Source organism: Pangasianodon hypophthalmus, chromosome 28 (genome assembly GCF_027358585.1).
Source record: "Pangasianodon hypophthalmus isolate fPanHyp1 chromosome 28, fPanHyp1.pri, whole genome shotgun sequence".
NCBI lineage: Eukaryota > Metazoa > Chordata > Actinopteri > Siluriformes > Pangasiidae > Pangasianodon > Pangasianodon hypophthalmus.
In genome coordinates, this window is record NC_069737.1 from 12,496,012 (window position 1) to 12,521,593 (window position 25,582).

A 25,582-nucleotide genomic window follows, 5' to 3' on the forward strand; every position below is an offset into this window, starting at 1 on the left:
TTCCCCTCCCCCCCAACCAAATTAAATAAACTCACAAAGTCTGTCTTTTTTTTTTTTTTATTTGGGGCAAAATTTCCCATGGGTGATGTTGGATCCAACTGAACATGCCTCTCTGGAAAAAAGACAGTTTTTTCTTCTGCAAATACATTTGTTTGGCTTTCCCCCCCCCAAAGAGGACACTGTGTTAACATGCAAACATTAGAAGGCAAACTTTACAAGATCTACTTTAAATATACACACATGGGCTCTAATTTCACATTTCAACTTTTTATGGCATCGTTTCTTTCACTCTATTCTGCTTGAAGATCACACTAATGGAGGTTGTGGGGAGATGGTTTCTTTACTGAAGTGGAAAGAAAGCAGTAGTCGCACAACCCACTGAGGGACGAGTTCAGTGTAGATAAACACTAAAGTGGCAGTTTCGTTAGTCTGACACTCGATGTTTGTTTCATACTTATGTAATTGCTTTGAACACAGAAAACTTAACACACACTTCTGGATCATCTAGGACCTGGTTACAACTGCAATCAAAGGAGTAAAAGTTATTGAAAATGATTGGCACTGGTAATGTAAGCATGTCCCGCGAGTTCGTCTAGGACATCGAGAAGCGATGTGTTTAAGTGCAGGAGTGGATGCGGTTTTACTGTTTTTTTTTTTCTCAACATATGCTTATGTGGAATATTGTCCACTGTGCCAAAAGAAGTGATTTTAATGTGTTATGATTCAGAGGAGTGTGTTAGAGGAGGTTTGTTTAAGGCAGACCCTGTATTTTTCTTCTCAGCGTTTGGGCCTTGTCTTTCAGTTCAGGACGGCTGTCCGTTTCCATCGTAGCAAGAGAACGCTGGAGCTGTCGCCGGCTCTTTTCACACAGGCAATCCCATTGGTCGCTCTCTACACACAAATACATTAAAGAAATATCAACATATTAGTGAAAATCAGTTCTCCATGCAGCTACTGCTTTTGAGACTGAACAGCACATTAAAACTGGATTTTATCATTTGTCCACCCCTGATTTACTCATAACTTATAGCTCTCTTATTATTGATGTGTGTGTCTGTGCGACCAAAAATAAAAAAAGTAGGAAGCCTACCTTCAATCCTTTTCAGGAGTAGCTCCAAAATTGTCAAGGCCTCTGTCCTTATGGATGAGTAACTTCTGTTTTCTGGAGAAATTAAAAGAAAAAAAAAAAATTGAAATATCTTGTCTCTCTCATTAATAATTATTTCATCATTTAAGAGCTGTATTACCCAGTGGAGATGCAAGTGAAGTGCAGGTTTCTGTCAGAAGCTCAGTCAGTACTTGTGAGTTCTGATGGTCCTTTTCCAACAGCAGCAATCTGAACACAAACCAGAGAACACGATATGGACTTCATACAGAAAAATACAACACAGTAAAAGTTTTTCAGGCTTTAATAAGTACACTGCACAGTCTGGAACACATTTCTTATAGTAGAGATATTCTTTTCTGTAAATTCTTATACTTCAGTGAGTATTTGGATGCGTGTACTGTTTTTCTATGCTTGTATTTCTGAAATATATCCCTTGAAAGTCCAAAATTAGCTGCCATCTGAGTTGTTTAACATGAACACATGAACCTAAACTTTCATCTTACAAAATATTTGTAAATGTTGCACTGAATCTAAAGTCATTAGCTAGCCTAATATGCAAGAAAAAGCTCCAGTGTGCTGCCCAGTCCCGTTTTGATTGCCTGGAAATCTAACTGACCAGGTTTCAAGAGTTACGATGGATTTAGAGTGCACTTTATTTTGCTCAGTTTCGTCAGTGTTTCCAGACTGAAAAGATCTTCATCCGTGCATACCCCTGCTTCACAATCACCGGCTTTAGCAATATTTTTCTATTTCTAATTCTAGTCAAATTAATGTCTAATAAAAGAAATGTTCACAATTAAAGCACAGTAACCAAAGTTGAGGGCAGGAAATGAATGACATGTGACTTAACGGTTTATATAATGACTAATAACAGCTGTGTTGGATACAAAATCAGTAAAGTTGGATGGATATAGAATGTGCTGGATGAAAACATTTTCTCACCCCTGATAAAAAGCCTTCACGCACTGCAGGACACCCAGCTGAACTCTCCAGGTGCTCAGTTTCAATCTGTCACACATTAGCCCACACACTTCTGCCTGGTACCGATCTGCAACACACACCATCACACACCATCACACACCATCATACACCATCATACACCATCATACACCATCATACACCATCATACACCATCATACACCATCATACACTTACTCCTGTGCAAAGATTTGACATCTATTTAAATGGATGTTTCTGTATTTCTATGGTCATACTGTTTTTGTTTTCAGGATGCCTTATCTTAAACGCTCTTACTCTGTGTCTCCACGTTCTTGGGCCAGGCTTTTCCCAGTGCCTCAAAGGCGCACAGCAAAACTTCGGTTCGCAGCTCTCGTTCTTTCACGTCCTCGTCGTCCTCGTCGTGGTGCTTCGGTGAACCGGCGCTTGCAGGTTGATTCTGAGGATCACCAAAAATAAACTTTAATATTTCATGAAATTTAACATAAGAGCTGTCCACCACCCAAACAAGACACAGAGACAATGAAAAAGAAAGAGAGACAGTCAGCTCCAGAAATAATGGCATAAAAAGAAAAAAAAAAAAAAAGAAGCTCTGAAGAGGAGAGTCCACAAGGAAGAACCTTGGACCCTGGAGGACCTGAAAAGATTCTCGATTGACGACTGTCTCAGATTCCTCGCTCTGTATTCTCCAATCTCCTCAAACATTACAAGAGAAGATTCACCACTGGCAGAGAGATTGCACAAAGTACTAAATGCCCTCATTTTTTTTTTAATTTACAATGGTGCCAATAATTCTGGTGCTGACTTTATATTACCTGTACGTGTTCCCGAAAATCGTCCCTGCAATTACTTTACCTTTCTAATGAGCGGGAACAGGATATCAGCCATTTCCTGAAAACGATCCTCTTTAGCCGCCTCCAAAATGTTTGCTGCGCTGCGCAAGGCGGCCATTTTGTAAACAAGACTCTCCTTTTTGCATTCCTTAAGCACTGTGTCCAACACTTGACGCAAGGTTGGCTGACCTGCTGCAGGCTTCTGCAGCTCCACACTGCGTGTGCGCGCACACACACACACACACACCCACACACACACACACACACACACAGAGTATATCAAGAGCCTTGAGATCATATAAGGATGGTCTAAATGTATGTCTTTGTGACATGTTTGAGAAGAAAGGAGAAGAAATCATTAGCTGACTAACCTGCACTGTGACACCACGGACCCAACAGCCTTTAACAGCTCCTCCTGAAAGGACAGATAAAAAAATGTTATAATTACTAGACGGAAAAACTACTGCGAACAGAGAACATGTAATAAAATACATGTCCCAATAATGTTAAACAAGTAAACAACATTTTTAATCTGAACAATAAAAAAAAAAAGCTATACAGCTTGCATTCCTGATTGTTCTGTATACTTGTAGTCAGCTCATTTCTAAAGTGTGTGTGCTCACCTTCCCGGCCCACGTGCGTCCGGCCAGCGCCTGCAGTAATGCACTTAGCACCATCCCCAAGTGAGGTGCCACAAGCGAGCCTGTCTGTTGCTTGGCGATGGTTGCCATGGCGGCTCCACCTTGAGCCTTCATCTTCCAGGACTGTGACTGCAAAGCTCTCTGGGTAATTGCTATGAGCTCAGTCATATACAGCCTGATTCCACCAAAACTGCCTACAGCGATTGATAAAGGTGGAGGGAGAGAAGAGAAGAGAATGATGAAGGGGTTAGCTCTTGTTAAAACACTTCAATTCTACTTAAACCTAGGTTTCACACTGCTCTGAAAAACTAACTGTACTTTAACATGGCTGTTTTAAAACCTGGAAATAGCAAGCTGATTACAATAATAAAAGCCATATCCATTACTAATATAATAATAAACAACTACTTTGAATAAAATCTCAACGTGCTAAAAATATCATGGTGATCTGCCGGGTCCAAGCACCCTTCCTCAAAACGTGCCCCCAGCGGTCAGTTCTCGCCATATAACAATAAAGAGACCAAAGATGAACATGCACTGTAGCTCAATGCTAACCCTGTGATATGCCTGACGAAACCTGATTGGCTAATGGCGGCCATGTTTTTAAGTAACCGAGTCCTCACTACAAATCCGGTTGCAGATTAATACAACAATGCAGTACACCAAATTGCAGCTCGATTGGATTTATGGTTCCGCAGGAGCAGTTATTTCAATTGAACTCCAACCCTACGGATGACCACGCCCTCAAACTTTTGAAAATGCCTTTCGAGTTTTCCGCGGATCTGTTTATCTGTCTCAATAAATTAAGCTCCGCCTTACTAGAATTTACGGGCATATCGTGGCCATACTGTTTAGAAATCTGAACATGCTTTTGATAATTATTGATGTTCAGACTCTATATCAATAATTACCAGAGGTTTTATACTCAAGTATGCAAGGAAGAAGAAGAAGAAGAACCCTAGCAGTGCTTGGACCCCTGAAAATATTTTTATATATAATCAGTCCACAGGTTGGCATGGACTGCGATTATTTGACTTTTTCTGAATTTTGCCCTGCTGTTCAAAACTCATCAAGACAAGACGAGATTAATTCACAAATACTGTGAATATTTCATTCCTCTCATTCATCCCCGTCCCTCTTTACCAGGCACGTGTTCCTGCCAGACCTCGGCCCACAGGTTGGCGTCTGCGCCGTCGCCTTGTTCGTCAGGCTGCTGGTGCATGCCCAGGAATGCCAGTGGCAGAGCCACGCCGGCGTGAGCCTTCAACACGTCAGGACTGTAGTGACTGATGGCATGGACTGTCAAACAGCATGATGACTTGTATATGGCCTCTGGGGAACAGAGACAGAGGAGAAAAAAAATATCAAGGAACAAGGAAAAGGAAATGTGGGGGAAAAAAAAAGGAAACATGTGACATGTGATTAGGAGAGGACATACATAAGTACTTTCTCTTTAAAAAAATAAAAAATAAATAAAAAATTAAACCTTGCCTTCTTTCTCCAGGTACCAGGTGCTGAGTTTCTGCAGAAGCTTCTCCACACTGCTGTCTTTTGCTGTCTGCAGAAAAGAAGAACCACCTTTCATTTGAAAGCATGAAAACTGCATTTATGTTCCAGTGTTTCCTCGTTCTGATTACTGATGGTGAACATCATAAACCGCACGTACTCACCCTGACCAAATGACCGATAGCGAAGGCGAAGGATTTCTGAACCACGGAGCTGCGGTCGTGGATCCCGTTTAGAAGTGCACTCATTAGTTTACCTGTAAATAGAAACGCCACACACACAAAATTAGTGAAGGCATGTGTACATAATTGTTTAGATACAGTGTTGTGTGGATGTTACATTAGCTACCTGAGTAAGGCGTGAGGTCTTGAGGACACTGTACTGTCAATGATACAATCACGCTGGCACAGCCACCCTGTAAACCACATAAATATATAACTGTGTGTAACACACACACACATATATAGACAGACATGTATACACATCCATTACACCGTGTTTACACGTTTACCTTGGTTCCAAGACCGACTCCACTCTTTAGCAAATCACAAAGTTTAGGAACCAGCTCGCCTAGCACGGACACATCCAAATGCTGCAGACACTAACATACACAAACAAACATGTTTAGCCATTAAGTAAAGAATACAACATGAAGCACCGACACTGGAGACTCCTTCCAAAAATGCTAATACAAGTGCCTGTGTATGTACTGTTACTATACAAACGATAACGTATTAGAACAAGTACATTAACATAAATCATGCAGCCTACTATCAGAGATGCTGTAATAGAAAATTAATCAACCCTTTCTGACCAATCAGAATCAAGAATCCAACAGTGCTGCATTATAAATAATTCAATAATCAAACAGATATTAATCAATTGCACACGTTAGACATCAATCTATTTAAACTAATACCTAGTTTAGCTGTAAAATATATATATATATATATCACTTCAAAAAAACTGGGTGTAACTGGGTCAGGTTTGTAGGCCTTTTTGCTCGCACTCGCCTTTTCAGTGCCGCCCACAACTTTTCTGTGGGATTGAGATCAGGGCTTTGTGATGGCCACTCCAGTACCTTGACTTTGTTGTCCTTAAGCCACTTATTAAGTAACTAATTTGGAGGTATGCTTGGGGTCATTGTCCATTTAGAAGACCCATTTGCGCCCAAATCTTTAACTTCCTGGCTGATGTCTTCAGATGTTGCTTCAATATATCTACATAATTTTCTTTTCTCATGATGCCATCTATTTTGTGAAGTGCACCAGTCCCTTCTCCAGCAAAGCAGCCCCACAACATTATACTCCCACCCCCATACTTTTTTTATGGTGGTTTTGAAGTAATGGCTTTCTCCTTCCAGAGTAACCTTTTAGCTCATGGTGGCACAGGACTCGTTTGGATAATGACACTGTCTTACCAGTTTCAGCCAGCATCTTCACAAGGTCTTTTGCTGTTGACCTGGGGTTGATTCGCACATTTCGCACCAAAAAAACCTTCCTCTCTGGGACTCAGAATCCGTCTCCTTCCTGAGCGGTATGATGGTTGTACATTCCCATGTTTTTTATACTTGCGTATTATTGTCTGAACGGATGAACGTGGGACCTTCAGGCATCTGGAAATTGCACCTAAGATGAGCCACACTTGTGGAGGTCCACAATTCTTTTCCTGATGTCTTGGTTGATTTCTCTTGATTTTCCCACGGTGTCAAAGAAAGAGGCTCTGTGTTTGAGGTGTGCCTTTATATGCATCCACAGGTGTGCCACCAATTAACTCAAATGGAATCAATTAACCTATCAGAAGCTTTTTAAGCTCAGAATGGAATCATCTGGAGTTTTCTTTTTGTTTAAAGACACAATAAACTTAATGTATGTATACTTGACTTTGATGAAAGTGATAAAACAAAATACAAAAATTCTCCCTCGCTCGATTCTGACATTTAACAAATGCAAAAAATATGTTAATATTTATTGATCTAAAACAGAAAAAGTTTACTCTGATTTAATGTTTGACAGTAAAGAAAAAAAAGTTTTTGTTTTTTTCCTGAAATGTATGTAAATATCTGGTTTCAACTGTATATTTAAATATATATGTAAAAAAAATGTGGAAAAAAAGGTATTTTAGATTATACATAGTACAACACATAATACATTTTTAGAATGATGGTCACACAATCAGAAAGACAAAAGGGAAATTTTGGAGAGCTTTGGCCAGGTAATCCCGACCTCATTAGAAAAGCCCTGTAAGTGCTTTTAGCTCCCGAAGTGTATCCGGCAAAATCCATTTACCGGCAGCCATAATGCACGTTTTGGCACAGCAACAGAGCGCTAGTCTGGCGCACGCCTTATGAATTCATACCATGTTAATGGTCTCCATCATAGGTGAGGACTTTGCTGCACTCAGTCTGGCAGTATCCATTGCACTCTGGGAGAGGAGGAGAGGAGAGGAGAACAGTTTCAGGTTTCACATTGGGAATACGCTTCATTTTCACTTCACTGATTTCATACAAGTCTCTGGTTCTCTGATTACTCATATAAACATACTAAGGGATGCATAAATACCATTTCTTTTTTAAGATTCACTATGAGTACATGTATTCTAGTACTCATCAATACCAATAAGGAAGTGAGTAACCTCCTAAGTGTTAATCAATCAGAAACATTTTATTTAGGTCTCTTTATGTTGCCACGGTTTACATAGTGACCATGAAAAAAGTGTTCACACACTTAGGCTACTAGGTTCTTTATAAGATCAGCTAGCTACAGTGGTTACATTGGATTGAGTAGGGTTGCAGTGGAGAAACGCAGGTATTCTTTCATTCAGAAAAGCGATTGTGTACAGCTGTAAGTAAAGTATGGTTTCGTTTTCATTGCGTTGGAATCTTTCGTTGTCAATAACCGATAGTCGCTGATCGTCAAGAACAACATACGGGCCAAGAGCTGTTATTTTCTCTCCCCTAGTGTTGCCTGTAGACATTTTCTCTCGCCTAGGTACAGTTTGCAGCACTGGATGCTGCTGTGTGCAATGAACTCTTGCACTGAGATTAAGATTTTTTTTATCAGGTTACTCATATTGATAGAAGACGCTATAGTTCCTCCATGAAATATGTCCTGATCGCTGTCACAACATATCACCTAGTACCAGATGTTGGTATCAGAACATATTTTATGGCTATGCGTATAGTATTGGACTGACACTCAATACCAGTATTGGTCTCGATGCATCTCTAAAACATACATTTGTTATTTGATTGGATATTATAGATTTTAAAACTCATTCATTTTGACCCTACGCTGATTTTAAACCACATACAAATGTGGTTTGAATCCAATTAGAAAGAAGGTGGATTTTGTCTTTGGGGATTTTTCGCTGTTCAGACTGAATGAAATCTTTCTGATTTTCCAATCGAATATGGCCCCAAAAAAAAAAAAAAAAAAAACACCTCACATAACTATGAGTTGCCTGTCTGAACCTTGCCTTAGTACATTCCATATAAGATGCCCAGGACATCATTTTAAGGATTCAGTATTGTGAGGTACAGTAACTGCTGCTCACCTTCTCCTGCTCCGTGGCTCTCAGACTGAGGTAGTTGAGCACTTGCGGTTCGAGTACACTCAGTGCCTCTAGCAAAGCCGGAATGAGACGAGGGGCGTGCGGTTTCAGACAGCTGCCTGCTGCTTTGCTGATCTTCACAAGAGTCTGGATACTAACACATACACACTCAGGCATGACTATCAAAACAAATGTCAATCAAAAACAGATGCACCACTTGTATTTCAAGGTATAGAAACCCTTTCCTACCTGAGAGTGCGCACCTCAGCCACACTGCTGACAATGCCTTTGTCTAGCAGAATTGGCAGGAGCACACCGACTGTTCTTTTAGCCGACGCACCTGTAGATTCGCATGTTCGCACACATATCTGCAAAATACGCACGCGATTTTCTTTACGGTTTCCAAAAATTGTAATCTTAATAGTAGTATCTGAGTGCTAGTATATGCAAATTATGCAAATGCAATCACAACTTGCACAACTTTTCATTCAAGTATTTACTGGTGAAAAAAAGTCACACATGACTATTTACCTTACTGAGGGTCTTCAGAGTTAAATCTGCTGCTTTTCGGACCGATTCCTGAAGCACACAAAAATACTGGAGTCAAGAAGTGGACGTTTACTGATGTAATGAAACAAAACATCCATAATTATGGGATACCACAACCATGTGTCTGTCTATCTTGATACCTTGATATCATCCAAAACCCGGAAAAGTGTTTCCCAGATCTCTGTCAGGTGCTCTATGAAGTCATCTGCAGGCCTTCCACGAATCAGATCATTTAAAGCCAAGCAGCTACAAGCAAAAGAATTATCACCTTAAAACTCTACTAAATTAGCAAAAAAAAACAATCGTTTTTATTTATTATGATACTTTCTGCCAGAGATTTGCTATTGCTTGCTGCATGCTACCTTGACTCCCGAACTCTCCACATATTGCTGGTCAGGTTGGAAATGACATCCTGCAGTATCTCTTTGAAGTATTTATCAACCTTAATTAAGAAAAACACAAATCTATAACTAGCAGGCTATGTACATATGATATGATGCAAAGGTGGTATTATATATCTACCATGGGCTTGTGGTGAAGTATCAATATTTATATATTGGAGTCAATACAGAATGCAAAATGAGTGGTTAATGTGGATGATTAAAATCGTACAATAGTTTTGTCCGTGACGAGGGCGTCCCAGATGCTGGTCATGGCCTGCCGGATGCCCAGGTTGGGATCAAACTGGTACCTGTAGAGACGGGGCACTAACTGGGACATAAACGGAGCAAGCTGCTCTCCAGCTTTAGCTGCAATGATGTTAAACCCAAATGCTGCCCCCTGCAACAAAAGAGGAACCATGATGAGAAAAATGACTACATATAACTTTCGGAGCTATATCTGAAGCAGTAAGTAGTCAAATTAGTGATTAAGAAAGTAAATACTTGATAAAGTAAACAATGAAGTATCAGATTTGTGAAGTTCACCTTTCTTGAGTTCCACATGGCATGGTGATTGGCCAGGTTCATGAATTTGTAAACAAGATCTGGTTGGTTGAGATCACTTGCCAGAGAGCAAAGCTCCTTGTAGGTTGAGAGGCCATGCCTGTCAATCAAGAAAGCCTTTAACTATTTATCTGAACATAATAAAGTTTGCATGAATTGTAAACAAATGCAAAAAAACGTTGATGAGTTGATGAAAGGAAAAACATTAACAACGTTCTGTACTAAAACCGGCGGATACAAATTACCTACCCATCAGGTGCTTTACCAAGAGCATCAGTTTGAAAGACCTCAGTGTCTTCAGATACAGTATGTTTGACTCTACACACACACACACACACACACACACACACACACACACACACACACACACACACACACACACACACACACACACACACACAGTGTTAGAGCTGCTGCTGACATGCGTTTTGTTGACAGGACCTCAATAAATGTTAAACAAGACAGCAATAATACTTTATTATTTTTGACGTGTAAAATTTGGTTGCATTTATAACCTTTTTACAACTGTATTAATAATGTACGCTTACTCAGTGTACCTGATCTAAAGTTCTGTATAATGCATTAAAAGGGCTTGAAATCATTAATAAATGTAAAATGGAAATACCTTTTTCCAGTCATAAGAGTCTCCACTAGAGTGGACACCAGTTCCTGTTGATCCTGCTCTCCTCCCAGTTCGTACACTAACCCCAGGCCTTTAGACGCCACGTCCTGACTAAGCTCTACACACACACACAAACGAACACACACTTTATCTCAGTTATGAAAGTTTCATAATAACGCAGGACTCATTATAGGGAGTGTAATTCTTAACTCACCGTCTGGGTCAGACAATATGGAAATGAAGGCTGTCTGGATCTCCTTTAAACGAGACTACATCAAAAAAAATATATATATATAACCATTATAGCTTCAGTAACATGCTTCAGTTACAGTATTAGATTATTAGAATATATTATAAAATTCATATCGTGCTATGTTTATATTAGATTGCGTAGTGGCTGTGGATGTGTGTTTACCCGAATCTCTTTATGCTGGTTCAGTTTCTTTACGAGCGAGAGGAGCCATATGCAGGCAGCCTGGCGCACGTGGGGATTCTGACTCACTATGTACTTAGACAAGATGGCGCTCAATGCCCAGGACAAGACATCATTATTCTTCACATCTGAGACAGACAGAGATGAGTGTTTTAATCTATGAATACACTGCAGGTGTGGCTAAAAATCTATACACTCCTCTGATATAGATGTTAGTCTACACTCAAACAAAGCTGCGTACTATATATAGTACACACTCCTACGACGCTGTTTTCTCTTGCTTCTGCATACACACACAGACACACACTCACTCTCAGGAGGGCAGTACTGGTCTTCCGTGCAAGTCCAGACATCTCTGGCAGCGCCTGAGCAGGAACCGACAGAAGCGCTCGTTATGGCCTCACCGACAGTAAACTGCAGCTCGACCTGCTTGGCCTGAGAAAGACGGAGTGAGAGAGATGAGAAAACGAGACACAAATGGAAAAAAAATCTTTTATTTGATCACTTAACACAACACACGAAGTCTTTTAAAGCATGATGACGGTACCTCTACTGAATCCATGAGGCCTTGCAGGAGTTTTTTCTGATGTGGGAATTCTTCGTCTCCCACTGGGAGAAATCCTAGTGTCTGGATTACACGTTCTTTCATCTGACCACACAGGGGAAAAAAAAATGCATCATTTATTAATAGTCATTTCAGTCGAAAATGACTGTGGTTATAAAGAACGTCTAATTATAAAACACTTAACATGAACATTAATATGAGACCATTAGATGAACAACTCTGATGGTCTCATATTATGATGAATCAGCTCGAGAGACAATCAGCGTGCGTGTGTGTGTGTGTGTGTGTGTGTGTGTGTGTGTGTGTGTGTGTGTGTGTGTGTGTGATGTCTTTGCAATCGTAATGCAAGGGCTAAATAATAAGTAATCTAAAAAACCGGCATATGCCAGACTAATTCAGCAATATGCCAGTGTCATTCCAGCAAATTACCTTCATGAAAATGGAGGAAATGTGTACGTCAAGAAGTCCGTCTATGTTACCTTGCCGCTCTCTTTGCCTGAAGTTATCCTGGCCAGCAGGTTCTCCACCAGGCTGAGTTTGCTGAATCCGTCTCCCTCGCTTGGTATTAGCAGTTCTCCGTTACGCCCGATCTCCCCCAGAGCTGTTACTGCAGCGATTGTCAGCAAGGGAGTGGCACTGTCCAAAAATGATCCTGCCGAGGAAAATATGAGATTTACTGCATGTCTGAAATGCACTCTATACATCAGAGGTGTCGAACTCAAATTCTGCCTGGGCCACATCAGCATTTCTGTGAGCCTTTAAGGAGCCATAATCAAAGGCTATTAATCTTTGAACACATTATTATCTATTCTATTGATTAACACTAATAAGCTAGGCTTTGAAAGTAAAACAGGATGATAGGAAAAAATAATTGCAGAAACTATTCAACTATTAGGCATAGATATTAATATTTAATATATACGTATGTCTTTTTTCCCCACATATTGAAAATATATAATGTTAAGACAGAGGTTTAAGAAGAGCCAATCAATGCCCTTAATGCACCATGATTTTTTGAACCATTTCAGGTGTAGTTTCAAACAGAACTGACTGCAAATTTGTTTATATGACAGAATGTGGCTTTAATGTCACTGAATGATGAGCTACTTGAAACAAATTTAGTGAACTATATCAGTGTGACACAGTGCTCCTGCACAGTTTCTCGCATGTCAGTGGCCATACCGATGGTTTTGGTAGCTATGGTGATCAACTCCTCATCATCTCTGGATGTGGCACTTGTCCTCTCAAGCAAAGTCAAGCCATGTCTCCGGCTCATGTACCTGCCCACCATGTATCCTAAAGCCAAAATGGCACCGTGCTGGGACTCGGGACTCTGCGTTTAAAAGAGAACAGTCTATATTAACATTTATGAACAACAAAAAAGATTTACAGTCAATACCTTTCAATGAAACGATCCTTTACAATCCTTTAATGTTGAGTCATCCCATTCACCACCATATACTTGGATTTTTGTTGTAAAATTCTCTCATCTCTGCCTTCTACGAAAGCAATGTCAACACCTCTACCTTTAATATCTTTAATTTATATGAAAGTCAGTTGACACAAAGCAAATTCAGAACTTACAGGGCAGTGTCTATCTATGGTGTGAAACAACAATCTTACAGAGAACACTGTTTTGTTTTTTCGCCTGCACTCATTTCCACAACATGGCAGAAGTGCTTAGATCTTGACATAACTGAAGCTTGTTGAAACTGTGGCAGCGGTTTGGCTTTTAGCAGCATGGTTGTGTTTACTTTGCATATTCATGCACGCTGTGAGTACAAACACTGTGCACTTTAATCGGATCCTGCTAGTGGCACTTTCCTCCCTCTCAAAAATAATGTACATAAAAGCTACTGGAGCATGACTTGTGTAATAGCGCCCCTTTTTGAAAATCCTTTGCCTGCTAAACAGAAGTGCGTGCGTGTGTGTGAGAGAGAGTTACAAGACAACATGCTTTATATCAAAAAGATACAGAACATACAAAACAAATTAAAAGTACATACATGAGTGTCTTTAGTGATCTTGATCAGGTTTTGTACAGCGATTTTGAGTTCATTGCCAGACATGGTGGAGACAACCACGGCATAGAGCTGAGCAGCTAGCTCCCGCATGTCTTCCTTGTTGGTGTTCATCAGACCCTGACACAATGATATTAACTGTCAATATTCTGGATCGATACCATCATTGAGCGAAATTATTTTACGAAGCTGATGAATGAGCCACTCACTTTTATCCAATCGATTTTGTTAGAGAACCTGGGAGCGAGTTTCTGAGGACAAACAGATACCACCTCTAACAAGCAATACATGACTGGAATACCTGCAAAGAAAATACACACAAACCAATTATTTAATAAAATATGACCTAGACTCAGTATTAATGTAGGAATTGTGAAGAAAACAAGCTCATAATTAGACACGACACTGTACAGTGTTCAATTACGTGTGGCGGTCACGGAAATACCACCGGATTGCTGGAAAACCAAAAAAAAGTTGTTAGCAGAAAGTTGAGTTTTCTGCTAATATTATACGTAATGTATTTGGACATCTTTATATTAAGAAAACATATATATATATATATATTTATCAAAACAGCATGGAAGTGTGTTATTATGGCTACTTTGGCTACTTTCCTAATTTGCCTTCCTGCAAAGATCATGTTGTGTAAGGGACCAGTTTGAGAAACAGTCAGTCTGCTTAAAGATGTCTAAAACCTGGCTAGTTAAGTGTGATTTCCTCTCACGGTGAATGTCACGATTTGATCAAATTGTTGGATAGTTATGTGAAAGCATAATCGATTCGGGTTGTAATCAGACACCAGCTTTCAAAACGTCAGAGTGATGCTAATGCACCATCTCATCATCATCAAAAAACAGAAGAGTGCTTACACACTCTGTTCAGACGACAGCAGAAAAAAGTTTGAAATGAGCTAAAAAAAGACATTAACAACAAGAAGTTTAGCCAACGGGAACAGAACTGACTGAACGAATCCGTCAGGCGAAGTGACGACGATGAGGCTGATATTATTAAATATTGTGAGTGACGAGACAGAGACTGATGTGGATGAGCTGAGAATCAGAGTGAGAACTCATTTCCCTTCAACTTAGAATTCTTCAAAAGGTAGAAGTAATGTTTTTCCATAAGTAGCTTGGGTTATAAACCTACTGCTGACATCTTTATTTCTTTATTTCTGATCGTCGTATTATTTACCTCCTACGGCCGACAGCAGCTGTTGCAGCAGATCCATGTAGACCTGAACCGGATTGGCCTCTCCTCCTTTAGGTGTAGAGGAAGAGGGTGGAGCTTCATTTGCGAGCAAAGACCGAACGTACCGGCCAACAATAGGAGCGTCATCCTGCATGTCAATCAAACTCTGCGAAGCAGGTGTGGCTCCAGCGCTATGAGCCAAACACATCCTGAGATATAAAACGATCTTTAAAAAAAAAAAAAAAGAAAAAAAGAAACATTACTTATTCATACACTCATTCATATTAAAATTGCTGCAAAGTCAGGCTCATATCATCAGTGCATTCGGAGAGAAATGGACAGATATCGATTTTTTCACCTCTTCAAACGTGGCAGGGTTAAAAGGAAGTGTTGAAGTTCCAACAATGTATTTGGCTGGAGTCTTCATCCTCTCAGTGGCCTAAAACACATCAACATAAACAGGATATTAATACACTAAACAACAAAACGGGTTTATTAAGTAGTGATGTAAAAACTTAACGAACTTGCCACAGCAACATTACTCCCATGTAAGATGTAATTATTCTGAATTTTTATTACAGATGGTCTGACCTTCTCCTGAATGTAGCTGACCATCTCAGCAAAGGAAGGCATGGGCTTGAATTTTTCTTTCTCTGCACTCTTAGACGAGAGAGACCTGAGAGTGCGCCGGGCCTCTCCAGACACCTCCTCACGACTATGCATACAAAAAAAACAAAAAAAACAAAACAAACCACAGTCATATTAAAAACATAAAAGCTCTGAAGGAGTAGAAGGCAAATATACAAGTGATAAGACTTTATATTGACTTACGGATCTCCTGCAGCTAGCAGAAGCAGGTATCTGGAGGGAACATGGTCCGGTGCAAACACCACGCTGGCAAACTTCATTGCCACTTGACGCACCTGCACTTCCGGCTGAGGTATAAATGTAGAATAACATCAAATCTCTATCTTTTTTTTTATATAAAGCTACATTCTGGGCCCTATTTATAGCATGTTTTGAAATGATGCAATTTGATAGTCATTCACATCCATAGATAGATAAATAACCAATCGTGTATTGCCATCATGGGTCATAAAGTCATGTGACAAACCTTTCCTATGTATGCAGCCACCAGTGCCTCCATTAGGTTAAGGCGAGCCCCCTGCAGGTTGACATACGCACCCACCATCATAGACAAAGCCTCTTGTATAGCCAGTCGCACATCAGCTTCTTCCTGTTAACGCGAAGGTAGAGACAGAATTTAGTTTGCATAGTGTCATATTTGTGTAAAATTAAACTGAAATTCTAAAAACCATTTTGGTTTTGAAAAAAAAAAAAAAAAAAGGGCCGAAAGGTTTTAGAGTTGTGTCAGAATTATAGAGCGCTATTCGGGGTGCGGCTATTTTGTAGTGCTGTCCGCAATCTCAGTGAACAATTAATTCAAATGCAAAATTCATTCGGATTCACCTTGCAAATGGACTCAAAGAACTGCTGGACCAGGGCTATGTCTTTAGTGAAGAGCTGCGGCATTCGGCTAGAAAGAAGTGTATATCGTTAGCACACTTTTGAAATAGAAAAAAAATTCTGAATAAAAAGGAGAATACGGAATTTACCTCGAAAGCTTTCCAACAGCTGAGTAGGCCATACACAGCAATTTGGGATCCTGAAAAACAAAATTAACATCATTATGTTCATTCGTTCTATGGTTATGCTTAAGTTGAGAGACTACTGAGGTCGGTTAAAATTCAAGTGGTGAGAATAGTTCATAGAATAGCTGTTTCAACCTCCTTGTACTCATTGATAAGCTTGGTGAGGCCGTTTAGCAGCATCAGTCCCAATGGTTTATTGGTATCGGGGCACCTGCAGAGAGAAAACCGCTCATTTTCAAAATGCTGATTCTATATAACACTTTGGTGGCTGGTGCTATTTTTTTTGTTGCAAAAAATAAAAATAATAAAAATAATACTGCATAGTTAAAATGATGCATAGAGAACATACAGAAAAACTAAAGTTAAAAAAAAAAAAACATGTACATCTTGATTAGCATTAGTCTGTTCACTGCAAGGACTGCTACGATACTTTTCCTAAAGCAGTTAAAATCGCACATGCTCTATAACAAGAACACTTACACAACACAGATATGGTGCACGAACTGCAAAGTGAGAGACAGGAGTTTATTGTTGGTGTTGGCTCCAAACAGCCCGTCATAGACGACCTAAAATACACAAAGCAACCATTAAGCTTAACAAACCTTCTCAAAGCCCAATCTTCCTTTCTATTTCTCATCATTTATTATAACGCCTGGTCACATTTGCATTGCTGAACCCCTTTTACCTCTCCCATTGTTTTTTTTTTTTTTTAAACTAGCCGTCCATCACTTTCTCTCTCACTGACCTGGATGTTTGCAGGAAAACACTCAGCAGCGAGTCTGGAGCGAAGCAGATGAGGCAGAATCTTCATTTTGACCCTGGTGCTGACTGGTTCGTGCTTCAGTTCCCGCTTCACTGTGGCACCCTGAGGGGGAAAAAAAAAAACCCTGAATGATAGATGATACAGCCACTTGCAAAAAATAGTCAGCACCACTGAACTTTTCTACATGCTGTAGTGTTACAACCTTATATGTCACGCATCTACACAAAATAGCTTATAATATTTAATCAAGAGAAAAATCAACATAGTCTGCAAAATTATTTACAAATTTTTAAAAAATTTTAATGTGTGTATTCAACTTGGTTAATATATATATATAAAAAAAAAAAACTAATATACTTCTGGTGCAACCAGTTGTCCTGAGAAGTCATGGAGTTGATCTGTGTGCAATTAAAGTGTCACATGATCTCAATATAATGAGACCTGTTCCAGGACAAGGTTCTGGAAAAGGATCAATCGAGGTTTGGTAATAAAAAAAATAAAAAAAATTAAAAAAATAATCTAAACTTTTGAAGATTATTCATTCAATGCATCATTAAATCCATTAGTGGCATTAGTCTCAGAAACAACCAAGAGGCCACGGGTAATGCTCTAAACGATGCTACCACCACCATGCTTCACCGTGAGGATGTGGTTCTCCGGGTCATGCGCGCTGTTGGGAAAAATGTATCTTAAAACATTTGCAGGATCTCCCAAAGAAAATTATAGACATACCTTTGTTTTGAGTGGAATATCGCCCAAGTAAACTTTGAACATTTTGTTAATGATAAGTGGATTGTTCCAATCAATGATGCTGTAACACAAAACAGTACACACGACATGACAGTTTAATATTTTGATGATACAATCGAAATGTGTACCTGATGTCCTTTAACGACACCCCATACCTCTGCTTGCTTTTCAGTTCCAGGTCAGCTGCCGTAGCTACGCTATGCCTGGTGTCGCTAGAGGCAACAACCAGGTGGACAACTGTTTCCACTTCGGGTACCTGCTGCGCCTCGATGAACTTTACAATCCCCAACTTGCACTACAGAAAGAACAGTTACAATAGAGATTAGTTCTGATGTGCGTGTGTGCCATTCTGTCATCCATACGCCTGTTTTAACACGAGAACTGGCTGTGAGTAGTTGGTTAGCTACTTCATAGATGCAATTGTAACATCTGGTCATTAATGCAGCAGCTATGTACACTGTCCCCAACAACGGGTAAGTGTCCTTGATCATTGTTACATGTTGAATAAATGCAAATAGGTATGCTTTGATAAAATATTTGCATTTATATTTATAAACACTTTATCGCTTTCTTTCACAAAGGCCAAAGTTTAGGGTAAAAATGTACCTGCTCCAGCTGTTCAGGACTCCATTGCGCTTCTCCAATAACTCTTTTAACAGCATACAGGCTCATCCCTGGAGGAGGCTGAGGAAGGCCCTGTCCTGCTCCTGCTCCTGCTCCTGCTGCTACGGAGCCCCCCTGTGGGGAGGACGGAGAGGGACGGCTTGCCTGCTCATTCAACACAAACCTGTTCAAAGAAGCAGAAGTTAAAAGCTTATTAAGCGACAAAAGAAATGCCAAATCAAAGACTTCAGCTATTGTACTAGGAACTAACTTACTTCTATTATCAAAATAATTAATTACTCCTGGACTCTAAGCTTCTTACCATCTGTTACAAGATGGTTCATGTGTAACTGACTAATGGCTTTTCAGTTAAAGGGGAATAAAACCTACACTGGCTAATTTTATATATATATATATATATATATATATATATATATATATATATATATATATATATATATATATATATATAGTTATACTGTTTTGGGTCAGTTCATGTATGCCTTTTTTTGTCCCTGAAGAAAACCATCTTATATTAACAGTAAAGCATAGTTTTAGCCTGCTTTTAAATCACTTATTTTATTCACCACTGTAAAAAATAATAATAATAATAAAAAAAAGCAATATTTAAAAAATAAATTAGCCAAACCTCCTAGTAAAGACTGCTTCAGTAAATTCCCATTTTTTAATTATTATTTTATTCAGTTGAATTAGAATTTGTAATTTTTTTTTTTTGCCTGTCCACAATACTGCTTTCCACTCTGTCAGCATACAGGACATTTTCACGGTTTAGAAATTAACCTAATATGCTCCAACATCATTATCATGACTGATGAAGACATTACATTTGGTCAATATTTCAACCAGCTAATCGTGTTAATTGGTAAAACTCTTACTATTTTTGATGTTTTATATTTTTTAGAATAACAGAATGTCAGAATGTTCCACTAATGCATTCCACGCAGCCAGGCATATAAATATATAAAATATATATGTCAAATACTGCAAAGAATAATTTTGCTGATACCGTACCTAATCTTACCTCCTTACTGCCACCATGACATTTATTCAAATTGAGTTCCTTTAAAATGTCTGGAGATCCAAACGGCACCACATATAAGAAATGATCAATTCATAATTTTTGTCTTTTATCAACAGTTTTTAAAAAATCTGAACAAACTGATATACCAAGCGCGCGCGCGCGCGCACGCACACACACCCACCCATAAGGCATCAGAAGGATGTCGAGCATGAACTCTAGAAGCTGATGAACAGTCTTGGGCTTCTCTGTGAGGACAAAGGGCGATGCTTTCGAAGGCTCTGTCGGATACTTCATGTGGTACAGAGTGGGAATCAGCAAATGCATCAGGCTGGAAAAAACAAAACAAAAACAAATACAAAAAAAAACAAAACAGTAATATTAGCAATTTACTACAAAAACTAACCTTAATACTTCTGAAGGGACTTTTTATGCACCAAAATGTGTTCATGTGAAATCAGCAAACTTGCAACACAGCAGCTTGGGATGTCCTGGTTTGGTATCGCGTCAAATTTTACATATTTTTTTATTCAATCCAATGAAATTTTTTCAACTGCCATGACAAAGATCTCACATGTGAACACTTGAGATAGCCATAGGTACTTGAGTACTTCATGACAAATGTAATAGCTGCATGGGTTTAAACTGAGGCAAAAGATACCTTATTGGTCCAATTTTTTTTTTTTTGGATGCTGGAGACTGGACTTATGTAACACAGCCGCCATTTTGAGCATTACCACTATCCCATTCATACTTCAATCGGTGAACTTCTCTCTCTACTGCTGATACAGTGTCTGTCTGATAGTTCTCATAACTGGTCAATAGACCAGATGGTAAGTAATTTTGAAGGAGGAATTTTATTGGAATTGTAGAAATTGGGATCATGCCTAACAGCAGCTGTTGTGCACTAAAACTAAAGCAAACTAATTCATTTGACTTTCCTCAATGACGTGAGCTGGGACTCACCTGTCCTGCTGAGGCTCTGGCTTGCCCTCCATGGCCGTGAGCAGAGTGGGTGCGAGCTCACACTGCTTGGCCACGTCCAGTCGGGGGTACCCCATCTTTATGTAGATTATCGTAAAATTCTGCAAACACATACACTTCTTAATGAATGCAGAACTTGAGGAGCGAATTGAAATGGGACTCGTACAACACGTGTTTACGTGCGTACTCAGATCTGGAAGCGATTTAGGTTTAAAGATCCATTTTAATAATGCAATCTTGCAGAGTAGCAAAGTGTAATTTGTGTGTATGTGATGTGTGTTTACATACGGTGACAAAAGACACTGCTGCTGGGTCCTGGTACTGCACGAGTAGCGTCTCCACGGGCAGCTGAATCTTAGGACGACTCTTAATCCGTTTATTCACGTGAACCAGTAGTTCCATAACCTGGACAGAGCATAATCACAACACTGGTCATAAATTCCGTCCAGCCGTAATGTATTTGACCTCAATAGAGGCAAATTACAGTATATCAGCCTGCTCAACTGCACAGTACATGCATGAGACATTACTATAACAACTAATATGGCTATACAAGCCCAATCTAACTACAGATCAAACAAACAACACGTAATATGTAAGGAATAAAACATGCCTAGACATACTATTATAGAAAAATAATTCGGTGCGATGCAACCTGGTGAGAATCCGAGAGCCATTAGCATCCTGTAAGAACGTCCTGAAGTGTTTTATTCCTCAGCATAACTATTTGCTAACCATTAAATTTTTTTTAATGCTGTGGAACGTCCATGAAGCATGTTAGTTATTGTCATCGCTTACACTACAGCAGCTATAAACATTACCGCTGTCTGTAACAAAGCGCTGACCCTGGAGACACCTTCCACAAATGTTAGACATGGTCTTACGTAAAACTCAACCATATCAACAGTTATGCACAATTAAGTATGCTAATGTGGAGCGTCCACTATACAAGTCCATGTGGAAGCTGTTAATAGGGAAATTATAACGTATTAAACGTATTAAAACCAGTGTAATCAGAACTACTGTTATAGAATCTTCTTCCACGTCCTTTCCCCTTCAGTGAACTGCTTTTCCATTGGGTGAATTTTATTCACGTTTGCTCTCACCACTGCTTTTTTTTTTTTTTTTTTCCCCAGGTGACTCCCATTTTGCCGCAGCTAGAGCTCAAAATTTATCGATGTTACAGCTTAACCATAGACGTTTGCACCTCTGGGACGTTCGGTACAAGCGGGCTCAGGTGTGCTGCGTAAAAATGTCCTCGGTGTGGACTCACTTTTTTGCGAACACCCTCTTGAGCACTGGACAGCTTGAGGAGAACAGGTGGCAGAAACTTTGAGATGACATCTTGCAACTGTTCGTCGGTGTCAGCATGGCCCAGCCGCAGGAACACGCGCTCCAGCTGATCTAAAGCCAGCGACAGGACGAGAGAGGACGAGAGAGAGAGAGAGAGAGAGAGAGGAAATAAAGCAGAGAAATGAGGAGGAGGAAGAGGAAAGGAGGATGACAGAAAGAGGATTTTGTACTATGTACAATACTGCCAATAAAGCTACATTGAACTGAATTGATTTGATTATGAAAGATGTGCAATAGTTATTAAATGCATTTGTTGACAAAGAGCATATGTATATGTGAATATATGACAAATTGCATAATATTGCATTAATATACAAATAAACTGACAAATTAGCTTCATCTAACTGTAGCCAGGGCTTAAACAATACCTCACCTCACACTATAATCACCCAACACAAATCTACAGTTGAACAAACAAGTAAACAAGTAAACAAGCAAATTAAAACTGACATAACTAGCTATTGTGCTATTTGTTTAGCACGTCGGCTAGCTAGCAAACTTAAACCAACGCACAGAGACTAAGGTTCATTCAATGTTCACACAGTCGACTTATTTCACACTTCACTTTTAAATGACACTAAGCAATAAGATAATATAAGACATTAATAAAGCATTTCGTGCACAAAAGGAAATCCTAACGCACCACACCAGATAAAAAGCCACTTTCATTTTGCACCATGACTGTGCACTGGGCCTTTAGCAAGCACTGAGCTGTCGGCTAGCTCCCCGTTCTACAGCGCAGCCGTATGACAATATTTCAATTAATAATAAATATAAAGTCCTTTGCTCTTGATATGAAAGGCAGTGAGAGAAAAAAATATTAAATATGGCCGAAATTTTGAGGAAATAAAGACGAAAAGGCAGGCAAACTTACTTAGCTCGTCCTGTGCAGCCATGTTGAAATGACGTCACTGCTGCTGGAGGGCCACTCCCCCGTCTCTCTCTCTCTCTCTCTCTCTCTCTCTCTCTGTTTCACTCTATCTCTCTCTTTCACTGTATCTCTCCCCCATCTTTATCTCTCCCTGTCTCTCTCTCTCTGTTTCATTCTATCTCTCCCCTGTCTCTCTATCTCTCTCTCTCTCTCTCTCTCTCTCACTCACTCTATCTCTCCCCCCCCCCTCTCTCTCTCTATCTATCTCTTTCACTCTATCTCTCCCCGTCTCTCTCTCTCTATTTCTCTTTCTCTCTGTGTATTCCTCTTTCTGTTTCTCTTTCACTCTATCTCCCCTCCCTCTCTCTCTCTCTCTCTCTTTGTGTGTTTCACTGTCTGTCTCTCTCACTCTATCTCTCCCTGTCTCTCTCTCTCTCTCTCTCTCTCTCTCTCTCTCTGAGTGTGTGTGTTTCTCTGTCTGTCTCTCTCACTCTATCTCTCCCTGTCTCTCTCTCTCTCTCTCTCTCTCTCTCTCTGAGTGTGTGTGTTTCTCTGTCCCGCTTTCAATCTAACTCTCCCCATCTCTCTCTCTCTCTCTCTCTCTCTCTTTCTTTATCTCTCCCTGTCAAGTACGCTCAATTGGGTTGAGGTGAGGTGACTGACTTGGCCATTTAATAGCATTCCATTTCTTTGCCTTAGGAAGCTCTTGAGCTGCTTTCACTGTAAGTTTTATTTTTTTCATTATCCATCTGCACTGTGAAGCACTATCAGTTTTGCAGCATTAAAAAAAACTGAATGTGAGCAGAAAGTATAGCTCTATACACTTCAGAATTCATCCTGCTGCTTCTATCAGCAGTCACATCATCAATAAACACTAGTGAACCAGTTCCGTTGGCAGCCATACATGCCCATGCCATAACACTGCCTCCACCATGATTGACAGATTATGTGGTATGCTTTGGATCATGAGCCCTTCCTTTCCTTTTCCACACTCTTCTCTACCCATCGTTCTGGTACACGTTAATCTTGGTTTCATCTGTCCAAAGAATCTTGTTCCAGAACTGGGCAGCCTTTTTTAGATATTTTCTAGCAAAGTCTAATCTGGCCTTTCTGTTCTTGAGTGTTACCAGCGGTTTGCATCTTGAGGTAAACCGTCTGTATTTACACTGATGAAGGCTTCTCTTGATTGTAGACTTTGACAGCGATACGCCTACCTCCTCCAGAATGTTCTTGATCTGGCTAGATGTTGTGAAGGGGTTTTTCTTCACTAAGGAAAGAATTCTGCGATCATCCACTTTAGTTGTCTTCCGTAGTCTTCCAGGCCTTTTGGTGTTGCTGAGCTCGCCAGTGCATTCCTTCTTTTTGAGAATGTACCAAAGTGTTGATTTGGCCACTCTAAAATTTTCTGCTATCTCTCTGATAGGTCAGTTTTGTTTTTTCAGCCTAATCATGGCCTCCATTTCAAATCCATTCTGGTGGTGTACGAGGCAAAATTGTAAAAATTAGTCACTGTTGGCTAGCACATTTTCCTCGCACCTCCGGGGTTGAGGTTCAAATCCCGCTTCTGCCGTGTGTGCATGGAGTTTGCATGTTCTCGGTTTCTTCTGGGTGTTCTGGTTTCCTCCCCCAGTCTAAAGACATGCATTTTTGGCTGATTAGTATTTCCAAAATTGTCTGTAGTGTATGAACATGTGTGTGATTGTGCCCTCCAATGAGTTGGCACCCTGTCCAGAGTGTCCCCTGCCTTGTGCCCCGAGTCCCTGGGATAGGCTCCAGACTCCCCGCGACCCTGTGTAGGATAAGCGGTATGGAAAATGGATGGAATACTGTCCAAATACTCATGGACTGTCCAAATACTCATGGACCCAACTCTATCTATCTATCTATCTATCTATCTATCTGTCTGTCCATCTCTCACTGCCTCTCTTTGTCTTTGTCTCCCTCTCTATCTCTCTATCTCACTTTGTCCCTACAGTGTCTCTCTGTCTGCCTCTCCCCCTCTCTCTCTGTGTCCATCTGTCTGTTTCACTCTATCTGTCTTTCTCTGTCTGTCTCTGTTGTTCTCTCTCTCTCTCTGTCTCTCTGTCTCTCTTTTCACTCTCTCTCTCCTGCCCTATCTCTCTCTCTCTGTGTTTCTCTATCTGTCTCTCTTTCACTCTAACTCTCTCTCCCTCTCTCTCTCTGTTTCTCTATCTCTCTTCCACTCTATCTATTATGTCTCTCTCTCTCTCTCTCTCTCTCTCTCTCTCTCTCTGTGTGTGTGTGTTTCTCTATCTGTCTCTCTTTCACTCTATCTCTCCCCCGCCTCTCTCTCTCTCTCTCTCTCTATGTATGTATGTAATACCTTTTCATGTATGTGGTCATGGTCTATAAATGGTAAAAAAGACTTTTCTTTCTTTCTTTTTTTTTTTTTTTTTTTAACAAATATTTCTTTATATTACAAATTGCAGGTTTTTTTTTGGTTTTTTTTTTACACTCATGTGATTTTTAACCATTTCATTTAGCAAGACAATCAGAGAGCCCAGAGTTATATGAAGCATACACAGACTCAGCCTTTTTTTTTTTTTTTTTTTTTTTATTGTCAACATCCCCAAATCATGATGTTTGGAAATTTTTAAATATTAAAATATTAGTAATTTTGATTTATT

General features: G+C 39.8%; 1 protein-coding gene across 1 annotated transcript; it reads right to left on the reverse strand.

Annotated features, from left to right (window-relative positions):
- Positions 1–38: 38 nt before the first annotated feature.
- Positions 39–23,080, reverse strand: ecpas (Ecm29 proteasome adaptor and scaffold). The gene is made up of 49 exons (XM_026943113.3): positions 22,938–23,080; positions 21,984–22,114; positions 20,999–21,115; positions 20,693–20,811; positions 19,911–20,057; positions 18,691–18,871; positions 18,240–18,379; positions 18,067–18,145; positions 17,317–17,436; positions 17,052–17,137; positions 16,707–16,782; positions 16,536–16,585; positions 16,390–16,456; positions 16,034–16,156; positions 15,751–15,854; positions 15,511–15,634; positions 15,278–15,358; positions 14,923–15,145; positions 13,941–14,032; positions 13,717–13,851; positions 12,893–13,043; positions 12,190–12,362; positions 11,693–11,794; positions 11,457–11,580; positions 11,128–11,273; positions 10,927–10,981; positions 10,716–10,830; positions 10,340–10,408; positions 10,073–10,190; positions 9,759–9,926; positions 9,509–9,588; positions 9,287–9,392; positions 9,129–9,176; positions 8,847–8,965; positions 8,601–8,751; positions 7,404–7,469; positions 5,557–5,646; positions 5,394–5,460; positions 5,210–5,301; positions 5,031–5,097; positions 4,683–4,871; positions 3,522–3,733; positions 3,270–3,313; positions 2,921–3,113; positions 2,363–2,504; positions 2,051–2,156; positions 1,248–1,336; positions 1,091–1,162; positions 39–891 (listed from the first exon to the last, which is right to left on the reverse strand). Exons 1-49 carry the CDS (start codon positions 22,957–22,959, stop codon positions 752–754), a joined length of 5,511 nt encoding a protein of 1,836 aa, XP_026798914.3. The 5' UTR covers positions 22,960–23,080; the 3' UTR covers positions 39–751.
- Positions 23,081–25,582: the final 2,502 nt, after the last annotated feature.